This window comes from Lathamus discolor, chromosome Z, assembly GCF_037157495.1.
Source record: "Lathamus discolor isolate bLatDis1 chromosome Z, bLatDis1.hap1, whole genome shotgun sequence".
NCBI classification, from domain to species: domain Eukaryota; kingdom Metazoa; phylum Chordata; class Aves; order Psittaciformes; family Psittacidae; genus Lathamus; species Lathamus discolor.
The window spans coordinates 44,545,848-44,560,797 of NC_088909.1; the positions used below are offsets into that span (position 1 = coordinate 44,545,848).

Here is a 14,950-nt window from a genome sequence, read left to right on the forward strand (position 1 = left end):
TATTTTTATTTAGAGAGCTTCTGTTGATGATAATTTATTTCATTTACCCTAGTCAGTCTTCATTTTCTATTCCTTGCTTTGCATTTATAGAAGTCTTTTGATGCACTGAGCTGTGTTACAATGCTGAAAATGGTGTGGATTTCAAAGGCCAGTGCTATCCAGAGAAAAGGCAGGTAATAAATGCTTCATACTGAATTTTATTTTGCAGATATCCACCATCTTGTATGTTAAGAATAAAATGCACAATGTAATAGCAATTGGGTAATGTTAGCCTAGTCCAGTATTATGTTGGATAATGGCCGATACTAATTTTCTGCAGAAGAGTGAGGAGTCAGCATGTGTTTCCTTGGAATCATTTTCCAAATCACAGAAAAGTGACAGTCAAGAATTTCCCAAAGCTTATATTAGATCTAAATTGTTTTTTCCTCATGAACTTGTTCTCCTTCCACTTTCTAGCATGTAGCACCCTCAGACACAGTGTCCAATAAGGTTTTTCACAATTTACCTGTGGGCAATAGGCTGCCTATTGATAGTCTTTAATAGATGTCCCCTTACTGCTATGTTGGAGACATTGAGCACTGATTCCTTATTCACCTTATACAAACTCTTCATGGTTTATCAGGCCTTTATCATATTCCTTCCCAAGTTTGTGTGAGGGCTGAGGGGTTATGTACCAACAAATGCCTACACTTGGAGATACTATACTGGCATTAGCCTGCAGGAATTTGAGTATGAATGGGAGCATTTACTATCTCAGTCCCTTCACTCACAAGTTGTTTGGTCTTCATTCTTCCTTTTACTGCCTTTAACTTTGAATTGTTTAGGCCATGTGAAGAGGAAGAAATTAAATTTACTACTTATATTCCTTATAGCAAAGGGCAGTTGAGATTTGGATTGATCTTAGGTTAACAAAAACCCACATTACTTTATATTTAGATAGATCTTACTTTGATTTCTCCAAATCTTTCAGTATTGGGGCAAAATTCTAATGGAGATACATATATATATTTCAATATACTATCAGAAATAATCCATGTACTACAAAGCTGTCACTCCTGTGTGGGACTTACACTTAATGACAAAATTATCTGTTTCTTAGACCTGCTTCTACATTTGCATTTTAAGTTTGTGGATGTGTATGGTGTTTTTTTGGGGTTTTTTTGGGTTTTTTGAATGTCTGATTTTCAACAGCTTCCTATATTTCATTTTCAAGGGCTGGGCGCTGTCAGCCTGGAGTCTGTTTTCGTCTCTTCAGCAGGCTTCGATTTCAGAGTATGTTGGAATTTCAGACTCCAGAACTTCTAAGAGTGCCACTTCAGGTGCATGTTCAGTTACAGATTATAACTTTAAAAATGTATTATTATCAAACCATACTGTTAACGCAGAGAAAGTGTTTGTCTTTGTGTGTGTGTGTGTGTGTGTGTGTGGTTTTTGGTTTGATTTGGTTTGGGTTTTTTCTCTCGCCCAATCTTAATCTTGTTTTTGCTTTTTAACTTGCAGGAGCTTTGTTTACACACAAAACTTCTGGCTCCAATTAATTGTCCAATTGTTGACTTTCTTATGAAAGCTCCTGATCCTCCACCAGCTTTAATTGTGAGAAATGCTGTGCAAATACTGAAGGTCAGCTGAAGAATAGTTTTAGATGGGAATTGTGTTTGATTTTATATTTGTGGTGTGGCAGCATATCTTGCTGAGTTTTTTTTTGTACTGAGACTGTTGTGTAAACACTTAAGGGTGCTTTGAGTCTTCGTGTTGTCTAATTTTATGTGTGTGGATGTATTTCTCCATGTTAAGGGAAGAGAGTGCTTAAAAATCTCATCTGAAACTGTTAAGGGTTTGACTTGCTTTCTTAGTTAATGTCCAGTATCCACATACTTTGTGTTTATTGTAAATTTTGTCCACTTACCCCCGCCCCCCCTTTTTTATGATTACACAGACAATAGATGCCATGGACCCTTGGGAATATCTCACTGAACTTGGCTATCATCTCACTGAATTACCAGTAGAGCCACACCTTGGTAAAATGGTGCTATGTGCTGTTGTTTTGAAGTGCCTGGATCCTATTCTTACTATTGCTTGCACTCTTGCATATCGAGACCCTTTTGTCCTACCTGCACTGGCCTCTCAAAAGCGTGCAGCCATGCTATGTAGAAAACGTTTTACTGCAGGAACATTTAGTGACCATATGGCGCTTCTCAGGGCTTTCCAGGTATTATTTCATTTTCAGAAAGGGTATTAATCAGAGTAGATCACATATCAATGTAAATGATGTACCAGTAAAGTTGCATGTAGAATGATTATTATTAAGTCCATAGAGAAGAAACTGTTTTTGCCTAGTGGTTTTCCTGTATGTTGGACTCATAAATCAGTGAGGGAACACTTTTTATCAGGTTTTTTGTTTATATTTCCAAACCTGGTTAAATTCTAAGTGTTCCAACAAGGTGCCACTTTATATCCTGCTACATTGACTGATAACTTAAAATAATTATATTGATAATAATAAAATGATTTTACAATAACGTAATGATCATTGTGTTAATTTGAGGAATGGGTAAAGAGAACAAAGTACTAAACCAGAAAACAAAAATTCTGGTTTGATAAACTTCCTTTCTTTCTGATTGGTTTTGTCTTCATTTTATTGATGGTTTTTTTTTTTCTTTTTTAGCTGGTGAAATTAATAGGCAAATGTAAAATATTCTTTACAGGCATGGCAGAAGGCGCGCAGTGATGGCTGGGAGAGAGCCTTCTGTGAAAAGAACTTCTTGTCTCAAGCCACAATGGAAATCATTGTAGGAATGAGAACCCAGTTGCTTGGCCAGCTTAGAGCTTCAGGTAAATGGATTTGAAAAAAAATTCAACATAGTTTTGGAGTCAAGTGTTTACATAGTACAAGGGTATACAAACTGTAACAAGAATAGTGTTCATCGATGTAATTTTCTTTCCTTAATTTGAAACAGACTGGTATGTACTCATGCAGATGCTAGAGTGAGGAAGTGTGGCTGGGGACCAGCTGATCTAATTGAAAGTGCTCTGATTGTTCCACATGCCACTGGTTTTCAGTGTGACATATGTTTCTTTGGATTTTTACATTCTTGTATATTATTTCGGTAGGAAATGTCTTTGTGTTGTAAAAAGTAGTTGTATTTTATGTTAGTATAAAACCCCTTATCACAAAGGATTTCAGTATAATGATTTCTTCTTGGTTCTGTTAAGTCAGCAAATTTGTAAGGGGATTTTGTTTGGGGTTTTTTTTTTGTTTCATTTTCTTCACGTCAAATTTGTTTTGAGAAGCAAAAAAGAACGAACTTAAATGCAAGCAAATACGACAAATTTTTATCCTCTTCTTTCTTCAGGTTTTGTTAGAGCCAGGGGAGGAGCTGATATCAGAGATGTTAATACTAACTCTGAAAACTGGGCTGTAGTTAAAGCTGCCTTAGTGGCTGGGATGTATCCCAATCTAGTTCATGTAGACAGAGAAAGCCTGGTTTTGACTGGACCAAAGGAGAAGAAAGTGCGATTTCATCCTACATCTGTTCTTAGTCAGCCTCAGTATAAAAAGGTAAAATCAGTTTGAATTTATAGTTCATGAAAAAGAGCACTCTATTGAACGTTTTAGAAATGTCTCTTCATAATTGTCAGTACTTTAAAAGCAGCATGTGCATTAAACACTACATTTTTAAAAATTGTTCTTCCTGGCAGTTGTAAAATAAAGAATTGGAGGTAGTTTATTTTTCCGATATTCTTTCATCAAAATGTATTTTGTTGTTCTAGATGGAATGAGAGAACAGTAAAAAATTAAATAAATAATTGCAAAACTTTTAAAGATGTAAACAGTCCTTGCTCATAGTAGCAGGAATAAGTTCTCCTCTGAAACTGATTTATTTTAGATCCTTTTTTAAAAGCAAAATGTTTTGTTTGAAGGAGGAAGAGCAATTTGTGAGTCTGGTTGAATTCTCTCTCACTTTTTTTTATTTGTGTGAGATTATGTGCATATAAATATGTATTTATTTCTACATGTATAAAATGTGAAATATGTTAAATTTTAATTGCAAACAGATGGTATGATAATGTACCCTTATTTGCTCTTGCACAGATTCCCCCTGCAAATGGGCAAGCTGCAGCCATTCAGGCACTCCCTACAGACTGGCTTATATTTGATGAAATGACAAGAGCTCATAGGATAGCAAATATCAGGTGCTGTTCTGTTGTAACACCTGTCACTGTGTCACTCTTCTGTGGACCAGCTAGATTGCCAAGCAATGCTTTACAGGAGCCTTCGTCCTTTCAAGGTATAGCAGAGTTTGGATTTGAAGTGTTTTAAGTTATTAGATACTAGCATGTGACATGGAAGGCTTATTTTTCAAGAATATTTAATACATATATTACCAAATTCTTTAAATGACAGAGCCATAGTACCTGTAGCTGTGCAAGAATAGTTTATAAGTTCTGTAATAGAGGTCTCAGTCTTGTGAATCCTTGTAGATTCATATTCATAAATTACACTTACAGAGCTGTGGAGTTTCTGAAATTGCAGTACAGTTTGTAGTGGAATAAAAAATGGAAACAAAATGTTTAATGACAAAAGTAATGTTGAAAAGTGTAGTATTTATGGGGTTTTTCTGCAGACTAGTTTATTTGATATTTTGAACCAGATTGTTCAAACTGAATAATAATGTGGAAACTGTCAATATGGTAAATACTCATATTACTTCCAGCAGAAATATGCATTTCAAAGATAATTTTCTAGTGGTAATTTTTAATGACAACTAGTTATACTATTAACTAGAAGTAATAGTATATAAAAACTTCCTTTGTTAAAATTCAAGTAGAGTGCTATAGGAATAGAAGCAAAAATATTCCTTGCTGCTGCAGTTCTCTAGAAATAGTAATTTGAATCAGAGTCCCAAGTTATTTTTGAAGCTTTCCTGTTGTGCTCTTAAACTGTTACCCTTAAAATAGTGTTTATGCTGATTGAATTACACATTAAAAAATCACAATCCTACTAATTAGCCATATGTGTATATGATTTTTATTTTCTTAATGGGTCTTTAAATCTGCTGTTTTACTAGGAAATAAAGCATAATGCATGGTTTTGCAAACAGCTTCACACAGAATTTTGATAATGGTTGTTGATCCTGATGAAGGGACATTAGTGGTTAGATCATATCAATACAAGTGTTTACATAGCAGGGACCTCAACAGGGCTGGATACTTCAGTTCTGCTAACTGAAGCAAAGACTTCACTCGGGTGTATTTGCAAAAACTAAAAAGTGGCTTTACATATATTTATATTTTTTTAAATAAAATTTAGAAGAAAAATGGGTTTATTGCTGATAATACAGTAGTGTTCAGTTTTTTGTATGTAGTTGGAGATAATACAGAAATGTTAATGTACCTTTTATATTTAATTCAGGGGATGGGTTATCTAATGATAACAGTGATAGTGAAGTAGAGGACAAAACAACTGCTAATTTGGCACTACTGAAACTAGATGAATGGCTGCACTTTAGACTGGACCCTGAAGTAAGTAATGTATCACTTAAATGATTGCTTCTTTTAGAAGAATATATATATCATCTTGCTAAAAAAAAATCTGAAATATTTAGGTAACCAAGATTTTTGGGTTTCAGATTTACAGAATAACATACTCTGAGACTTAGCCTTTATTTTATGAGCTCATTAAGAAATAAAACAAACAAACAGGATCTCAACCCCCTTTTGCCCAGACTGGTCTACCTTCCTCCCTAATGGTGCAGGCATCGCATGTGGGAAGTGGAAGTCCCATCGCAGGAAAGCCTCAGTAGTCCAGCTGCTGTTGGATCCGCATCAAAAGCTTTTTGTGTAAGGTGTTATTTTATACCTTCCAGCTTAGACATTTGGTCCATTTCCATAAATTAGTAGATTCTGATGAACCTGTCATTTGGAGATACCGGCTGCAGGAGACAGCCAGCTGGAAGTAATAGTGGCTGCCTTCAGCTCTTTCTGGCCACCTGACCTGTCTGTGTTGCTCTCATTTTGACATGATGGAACTGCTCCCAGCACACACTGAGCCTTAACATGAGCTGTATTAGCCGAAATGTGAGCAAGAATTGAGTGAGCAGTCACAACTTTGTATTTTCTTCTCTGAGAGGATGACAAGTTAGAGCTCTTGAAGGTGGAGTCACTGGAAAAAATTTGCTGTCGGATTTAAAAAAAAAAAAAGAAAAAAAGCAAACACTTTGAAGTCTTCAGGCACTTGAGAAGCTCTGACTGTGGTAGGAAATAGAGTAGTTTAGAGGTTATGAAATACTTGGACTTTTCAGATGTAATAATAAAACTGTCTCTACTAGATGTGTTTAGAAGTGTGACTTTTTTTTAATTTTTTATTTTTTAATTTTTTTGATAGAATTTTGAAGTGAAAAAGGGTTTACAATATGATTTTAAGTTTGGTGAAGAGTTAAATGAAATAAAACATTTACAAATTATCTTGGGCCTGAGGAAGGAAAAGATAATAGCTTAGTTTATATGCGGGGTTTTCTCCCCCCTGCTCCTTACCACTTTATTCTTGCCTTTCAGTTCAGAGACTGTTCATTTTAGAATAACAGATAATGCCAGGTAGAAGAGATGTAGGATACTCTTACCTGTCTGATCTAATTCTTATTAGCCTTTAACAGAATTGAAATGCATTACAGGCTGCTGGTTTGCTTTTGCAACTCAGACAGAAGTGGCATAGCTTATTTCTGCGTCGTATGCGAGCTCCTTCTAAACCGTGGTCGCAAGTTGATGAAACAACTGTAAGAGCAATTGTAGCTGTTTTAAGTGCTGAAGAACAGTCTGCAGGTTTGCAGCAGCCTTCGGGAATTGGTCAGAGACCAAGACCTATGACTTCTGAAGAACTTCCTGTAACATGTACATGGAGGTCAACCAACAGTAGAAAAAGCTCGGCAGAAACTGAATTCTCTGATGATTCCTCTAATGCAGAAAAGTAAGCTTCTGAGATCTTCTAGAGACTGTAGATCATAATTGAATTTCTCGTATTAACAATAGAAATACAAATGAAAGAATACACTGTTCTATGCTATATGTCCTATATGTCCTGCATGACATCCTTGTCTCTAAATTGGAGAGACATCAATTTGATAGGTGGACCACTCAGTGGATAAAGAGCTGGCTGGATGGCCGCACACAAAGAGTTGTGGTCAATGGCTCAGTGTCCAGCTGGAGACCAGTAACAAGTGGTGTCCTTCAGGGATTGGTGTTGGGACCGGTCTCGTTCAACATCTTTGTTGGTGACATGGACAGTGGTATTGAGTACGCTCTCAGCACGTTTGCTGATGACACCAAGCTGAGTGGTTTGGTTGATATGCTGGAGGGAAAGAATGCCATCCAGAGGGACCTTGACACGCTTATGAGGTGGACTGATGCCAACCTTATGAAGTTTAACCGTGCCAAGTGCAAGGTCCTACACCTTGATCAGAGCAGTCCCAGGCACAGCTACAGGTTGGGCAGAGAAGAGATTCAGAGCAGCCCCGCAGAGAAGGACTTGGGGCTGTTGATTGATGAGAAAATGAACATGAGGCAGCTTCAGTGTGCACTCGCAGCCCAGAAAGCCAACTTTATCCTGGGCCGCATTAAAAGGAGCATGACCAGCAGGTCGAAGGAGGGGATCCTGTCCCTCTACTCTGCTCTCATGAGACCTCACTTGAGTATTGTGTGCAGTTTTGGTGTCCTCAGCATAAAAAGGACATGGAACTTTTGGAAGAAGTCCAGAGGAGGGCCATGAGGATGATCAGGGGACTGGAGCACCTCCCATATGAAGATAGGCTGAGAAAGTTGGAGCTGTTCAGCCTGGAGAAGAGAAGGCTGCGTGGAGACCTCATAGCATCCTTCCAGTATCTGAAGGGGGCTTATAAGGATGCTGTGGAGGGACTCTTCATTAGGGACTGTAGTGATAGGACAAGGGGTAATGGGTTCAAACGTAAACAGGGGAAGTTTAGATTGGATATAAGGAAGAAGTTCTTTACTGTAAGGGTGGTGAGGCACTGGAATGGGTTGCCCAGGGAAGTTGTCAATGCTCCATCCCTGTCAGTGTTCAAGGCCAGGTTGGACAGAGCCTTGGGTGACATGGTTTAGTGTGAGATGTCCCTGCCCATGCATGGGCGTTGGAACTAGATGATCTTAAGGTCCTTTCCAACCTTAACTATTCTATGATTCTGTGCTGCACAATAGTTGTAATTTCATTGAGAAGCGTTTCATATGTGCGCCTGCTTTTTGAGAGACAACCAGGAATATTGTCCATGAATTGTAATCTCTGCCAAGAAGTCACAGAAGAGGTTTAATCCTAAGATTCAAATACAATGCATTACCAGTGTTTTTTCGGATAGTGTTTAATATCTTTTGGAATTACTATAATATATATATAGACATGCTAATATGTAGATATAAATTGTTCTGTGCCACCTTATGAAATCGCTGGTATGTCCTGTATCTACCTTATTTTTTAGAGTTTTAATGAAGTCTACACCTCCTGCACTTCACCAGGCAAAGAAGTACAAGGACAAAGCCATTTTGCACTCCAAACGAGCTTCAGATGACAGGTCAGACCAATCATCAGTGAGGTCTACAGACAGCAGTAGCTATCCAAGCCCCTGTGCTAGTCCTTCTTCTCCAGCCTCGGGAAAGGTAAGAGTTCTCGTAAACAAATTACCCTACTTTTCAGAATTAATAGAACTTCAGAAATAAATTTGCTGGTATCTTTCAGCAGCTATCAGGTATTATATTGATAAATAAAGAATCTAACTTAAATTATCATTTTTAACAGCTGCATAGTACTTACATTATTCTAGAACTTAAGATCTAGACTGGATGTCCTTGTTATACTGGTTTAATACAGTAATGATTTTATTCTTTGCAGACTGCTGAGGTAAAGCTGTCCAAGCTAGGAAAGATCATGTTTGGTTTTTATTTTGAAACTTGACACAATACCAAGTGAAGGTGTATTATTATTTATCTTTTTCTTGTAATAAATTTGTATACAGTGCATGCACTTTGAATTTTTTGTATTCTGTCTTCCTCTGTTTGTGGAATTGCATACATTGATACCAGTTCTCTTCAAGTTATGTTTTATCTGCCTTATTATGGCTGCTTTCTTTTTTAATTATGGTTATTTTAATAAAGTACACGTTTTTTAATGGTGTTATTGATATAACTCTCCCTGTGTACTTGAACTGCAGTAATATTGAAGAGATCACTGAGAGGAAACCCCATTGTTCGTCTAGGCACAGACTCATTGAAGGATTTAATAATTCCTCTTAAATCTTCAAGTTTTTAAATTCAGACAGTATAAAAGGGAGAAAACTTATTTTTCCTGAAGGTGGAAATATGAGTATTTTGCTTCATTCTACAGTCTCGAATGATTAATTTTGTGTCATCTGAAAGTGTGTCAGACTTCAAAGAATTGTAATTGATCACTAGACTATTTAGGCCTGTTCTGCCAATCTTCTTTGCTGCCCCTGATGAATGAATTATTATTTTGGAAAGTGCTGAAGGAATGTAAAATACGTTTTAAAATTCAGACAGTACCAGCTGATAGCTTCTGTGTTTCTTGTAGAATCTGGGTGAAAAGCATAGGAATGCATTCAAGGGATTTCTATCTTTGTGTGTTTAAAACTCTAGAACTAAAGCCTAGTTGGGGTTTTTTTGGTTGTTGGGTTTTTTTTTGTTTGTGTGGTAGTTGTTTGGGTTTTGTTTGTTTGGTTGTTTTGTTAGGGGTTTTTTTTTTTAGCTTAATTTAATTTTATTTAATACTTCCAGGATTCCAAATCTCCTTCACCAAGACCAAATATGCCAGTCTGGTACTTTATAATGAAAAGTAGCAATGTGCAAAACATTGATATTTCTCAACAGAAGGGTATATGGTCTACTACACCAAGTAATGAACGAAAGCTAAATAGAGCCTTTTGGGAGAGCAGCATGGTTTACTTGATATTTTCTGTTCAAGGGTCTGGACACTTTCAGGTGAGTCCTTAGTTAATACTAAATATTAGCTGTGGTTAATGGTTTAGGAGAGTGCAGCAAATGACTGTGTGTAGTATGGAGGTTTTTGCTTATGACTTCTGACCTCTAAGAAGATTAGCAAGCAAAAGTAACTGGTTGCTGATAAAAGAGTACTTCATTCTTCTCTGAAATACGCCTTTTTAGCTAAGTCAGTTTGTCACTCAAAGGCTAAGAATTAATTGCTTCCGAGCATCTTGAGTCCGAATAATGTTTAGACTCCACATTAATTCTTTAAAACAACAAAATATATCCAAACAAACCAGGGATTGCTACTCTTTTCTCTGCTTGCCAAAGTAAACATTGTAACAAGCAGTTACAGTTAAGTCAAAGCTTTCTAAAGCCAGTCATTTAATAAATACATAAATGTGTTTATTAAAAATTTTAATAAAATCTGTCTGAACTGTAGTTTGTAAGTCAGGAGCTGGAAGGTCATGGCCATGATTCTTCCAGAGCTGTTTCTTTACTTCAAGTTTAGCAAAGTGTTTGTGAACAACTTGTTGACAAATCTATAGCCATTTGAAGTTTAAGACTTGACCTGTAGTGAAGTAGTGCAAAGTTGCGGGTTGGCTGTATTCTAGAGTGGGCTAAACTCAGTTCTTCCAGGAAAAAAGAAAGCTCAACTTAGCTCTTTTTATAGAAACTATTAATGGAAATCAGCTAAACTTTAAATCTAATGAACTAGCCCAAATACAGCTGCCTTGGTGCCACTGCTGAAGGATTATGCTGAGATATATGTATGATGATTTGCAAATGCAATAATGGAAAGTAATTTTCAGCACATCAGTTGTTACTGAAAATGGGCTATTGTATTGGTGCTCTAGATGAGAAAACTGGGAGAGAAAGGCATGCTGAAGTCAGGAGCATAGGTGGTAGATGTTGCCTTAGCCTTCTAGTTGTGACCATGCACTGGACATTCATGGGATTAACAGTATGAATATTCTCTTGTAACAAGTGTCTGTTTACTTTCCACCTTTATTTTTCCCCTGTTCCTTTTATTAATTTCTATTTAAGTCTGGCTTGAGCTGTCTAGGACTGCATTACAACAGTAGTGTGTGCTGCTGACTTCAGTAGTGCACTGCATCTCTTGGACTCTTAAGTCATAACTGGCATAAGTTTTCATGCATAGCTGATAAGTTTGGTGTGTGGTGGTTTGTTTTGTTTGTGGTGGTTTGAGTTTTTCTTCCCTCTTTGTTGAAGTAAGGAAATAAAAAAGCAACTTGGACCTCTTTCCTTGAAAAACAGCTATACTCATAATTCCATGTGAAATTTTGTTATCATAGAGGCAACATGGGAAAGAAGGAATGGATTTCTGAAAAGAATATCTACAACTAACAAGGAATAGCTAATGAACTATTACGTAGTAGAACGTTAATCTTGATTCCTTAGGATTCAGGTGGTTCTGCAACACCTTTTCCACTTCTGTTATAAAGCTAAAAAAGCCTTTGAATGATAATTGTGAGAGATGAATTGAGAGACATTCTGTAGTGAAACCCTGGAAGGCATATTTGAAGTGGGAAATCACATACAACTTTCTAGGTGTCGACACTTCAAAAGATCCAGCTTAATGGGGGAGAGTACTTTGAAACTAATTTGAAAGTTTCATATATAGTCAAGTCATTTAATTCCAATGTAAGCATAAAGGGTGTAAATGTGTCTTTCCTTTTATATTTTCATTTTTGCTCCAGGGTTTTGCTAGAATGGCGTCAGAGATAGGGTGTGAGAAAAGTCAAGACTGGGGATCTGCTGGTTTTGGAGGTGTATTTAAGGTGGAGTGGATCCGAAAAGAAAGCATTCCTTTTCAGTTTGCACACCATTTGCTCAACCCTTGGAATGACAATAAGAAAGTACAAATAAGCAGGGATGGCCAGGTAAATGTTCTCTTCTGAAGTCTTCTTTACTTGGTGTATTGTTTGTTAGCTTGTTTAGCCTTGACATTTATCTCAGTTCTACTTACATATCTGTTAATCTCGATCACAGTTCCTTGATGCACATTGTGATTCTGCTAATGCGTTATTGTTGAAGTAATGGAATCAAAGCAGTTTTTTGCTGAATAGGCATTAAAAAAAAAAACAAAAACAAAAAAAAAAACAAACCCTGGATACTTCCAGAGATAAAAGTTGGTGGTTTGGGGTTTTTTTGGTTGTTTGTTGGGTTTTTTATTTGTTTTGTTTTTTAATTTTGGTTGTAGAGTTTTGTTCCTTGTTTGGTTCAGACTTGTTCTCTGAGGTAGTCTGTTACACCTGAGTAACTGTCCATCGTTATAGCTTTGAATTTTCTGTAAAGCCTGAAAAGAATCTTGAGATTTGAGGCAGAATAAGGCTTAGTTCTCCATTGTGTTAAAGCTAAATGCAACTGCAAAAAGCTGGAAGAGAGCTGGAACAAGAGTTCTCTGGCAGTTTCTGCATTCTTCCCAGTCCACTCCCAAAATATCTTTAGAGATGCTAGAGCTAAACTTCCTAATCATCTTCTTGCTACTTCTCCAGAACCTCTCCAGTTGTAGGAATGAAGAAGGGAAGATAGTATGTAATGGAGTTAACAGTGCTTCTGTTGTAAGTGGCTCTTAAGACCTAAAGAGTCTTAATGATCCGAAAAACAGTCTGTTAATATATATGATACCCCCAGGAGCCATTGTATAGTGGCAGGTGACCTGCCTTTCCACATTCTGTACCACACTTGATGGAATGAAACTTAAGAGATACGGAGAATAATGATCATTAGTTAATAAGTGACTTGTGGAAGGTACAAAGCATATGGTGCATTGTATATGGTGGTGATCTGTTCACTTGGAATTCTGTTCTTAAGAACTAACATCTTGCTGTGAATAATAAAATTCAAACAACCTGAATACCAAGGTACCTTACAGAAGTTCTTGTCTTGTCTCTGAGCCCTAGTAAAAAAACTTTTCCTATGCAGGAGTTCTAATCTACGTTTCTATAGCAAAATGAAGGAGCTCTTTCAGAAAGACTGAGAGCAATTAGCAGGAACTTCATCTAACAGTTTTGTTATAGTCTCCATATGTTCAATAGTAGCAGCGCAGATAACTTCTGTAATTTCTTGCTCATTTGTAGGAACTGGAACCACAGGTTGGAGAGCAGTTGCTACAGCTTTGGGACAGTATTCCTTCGACAGGAAAAAAGTCAACTGAGCATGACAAGTAATGTGATAGAGGTAGTTATTTTATGTATTACTTGCTGGTTTTATAATACATACAATGTATCATTGCAGTACTATCTATCCTTTATAGTATGTGGACAAATAGGTACACTTAGTACTAAATATTATCTTTCTTTTGACTTTTTTTTTTATTTTTTTAATTTTAGCTGTCGTGGTTGAAACGTCAGCTATAACTACTAGAACCAGTAGCATGCCTGCAGTATGAAGATGAGGAAGAAGGTGGCACAACAAGCTCCAGAAGTTGTTAGTCATGCTGTGAAGCTAGTAGGGGAAAAATAAGGGGAATTATGTTGGTTTCAATATTTCCTTGTCCTAACAAATGTCCTGATGTTATTCACCAGCCTGGTTTTGACTGAATTAGTTCTTTATAGTAGCATGCAGTTGATATTTAAAAACACATTTAAATTCCAAACTGAGTTTGAAGCAGTGGACCACATGCAAGTTGTTTGTGGGTTTAAAATAGCACAGCCGACAGTTTAAATATACAGTTTACATTTAAAACTTTCTCAACACAATAAAATCTGTGAGAGAAACCAGTGTAATGTGAATTAATCAATCTTGCAGTTTGCTTAAATAAATTGAGAATACATGTCTCCAAGTATATTGAAAGATTCTGTAAGTATTGGTTGAACTTCCGTATGCACAGTGTGAGAGAGCAGGATATATTCATACAAACAATTGGGTAGCAGGAGAATGTTAAATTTTAATTTAAATACATAAATGAAAGGAGCATGATACCTCTGAGAATGGATTAGTCTAGCAGTGTTTCCATTTTTAGGTATTTTTCATCTTTTAAAGGTAGTCATACTTTGGCAAGCTGGAAAACAGTCTTTTGGAGGCCTGCTGCCAAATGGTAGTCTTAATAGTTCACTAACTTGTACTACAACTTTATTCATCTTTCAGCGTAGTCTTCATGCTTTATTCCTTTACTTCTTCTTTCAATTTATTTCTTTTATACTTCAGTTATTTTGAATTATTGGCTTCTTAGTCATTAATACCCTGTACTATGAGGCCAGCAAAATTCAGTCTGCTTCTCGTCAGCGTTATGCTTGTAGTCATTATTAGATTAAACTAAAAGCTTTTTCTACTTCTGAGCCCACACTCTCACTTTTTAATGAGTGAAATATTCACTTATTAACCATATATTCACACCAACAATGTTCACATAGTTCAGAGTACCCTGTGCATTAGTTCTCCCATCCTGTATAGTGTCTTCCATACATAAACAGTCAGTTTTGCCTTTGCAAGACTAGCTGGGTCCTTGTAAGGTGAGTATTGTCTAGTGCAGTATTTCTGGAGGTGGTGCATACAGCAGAGCTGTGAGGCTTTTGTTGTGTTAGACAGTACTTCCAGTCTCCTGCCGTCAAAGGAATGTTGGGTTGTATTGACTTGTACAGGATTCCCAGCCCCATGCACACTAAGGACAGAGCTAGCACAGAAGGGTGTAATGTTTTGCTAAAAAGTCCAAACTGTGCTTCTGCAGCTTGGTGGTAAAAAAGGACAGTCCAGCCAAGGAATATGCATTCCCCAAGCTTGTTGGCTGGTCCTGGTCACTTGCCTGGAGAAGAGGTTGCCTACCTGACAACCATGCTCATGTAAGTCTTTGCAAGCCCAGATATTAGGTCTAGCCCAGTCTTGGTGAATTACTTGACTTGCTGTTATAGGACCCAGGTAATTGTACTGCTGATCTGTATGTTTGCCTGTACTGTTATTTAGACATAAACTGTTTATCCCTGAAGCT

The 14,950-nt window shown here is 36.9% G+C and overlaps 1 protein-coding gene across 5 annotated transcripts in view; it reads left to right on the plus strand.

Annotated features, from left to right (window-relative positions):
• YTHDC2 (YTH N6-methyladenosine RNA binding protein C2) overlaps positions 1-13,818 on the plus strand; it is a 33,352-nt gene extending 19,534 nt beyond the window's left edge. For all 5 annotated transcript variants that reach the window (XM_065661130.1, XM_065661131.1, XM_065661133.1 and 2 more), the window contains 14 exons: positions 91-173; positions 1,214-1,319; positions 1,501-1,620; positions 1,937-2,209; positions 2,706-2,832; positions 3,354-3,559; positions 4,094-4,289; positions 5,414-5,523; positions 6,672-6,964; positions 8,484-8,661; positions 9,793-9,996; positions 11,721-11,903; positions 13,104-13,203; positions 13,356-13,818. In XM_065661130.1, coding sequence (XP_065517202.1) covers positions 91-173; positions 1,214-1,319; positions 1,501-1,620; positions 1,937-2,209; positions 2,706-2,832; positions 3,354-3,559; positions 4,094-4,289; positions 5,414-5,523; positions 6,672-6,964; positions 8,484-8,661; positions 9,793-9,996; positions 11,721-11,903; positions 13,104-13,193 — 2,169 coding nt within the window. In that variant the 3' untranslated portion in view covers positions 13,194-13,203; positions 13,356-13,818. The remainder of the gene's footprint in view (positions 1-90; positions 174-1,213; positions 1,320-1,500; positions 1,621-1,936; positions 2,210-2,705; positions 2,833-3,353; positions 3,560-4,093; positions 4,290-5,413; positions 5,524-6,671; positions 6,965-8,483; positions 8,662-9,792; positions 9,997-11,720; positions 11,904-13,103; positions 13,204-13,355) is intronic.
• Positions 13,819-14,950: the final 1,132 nt, after the last annotated feature.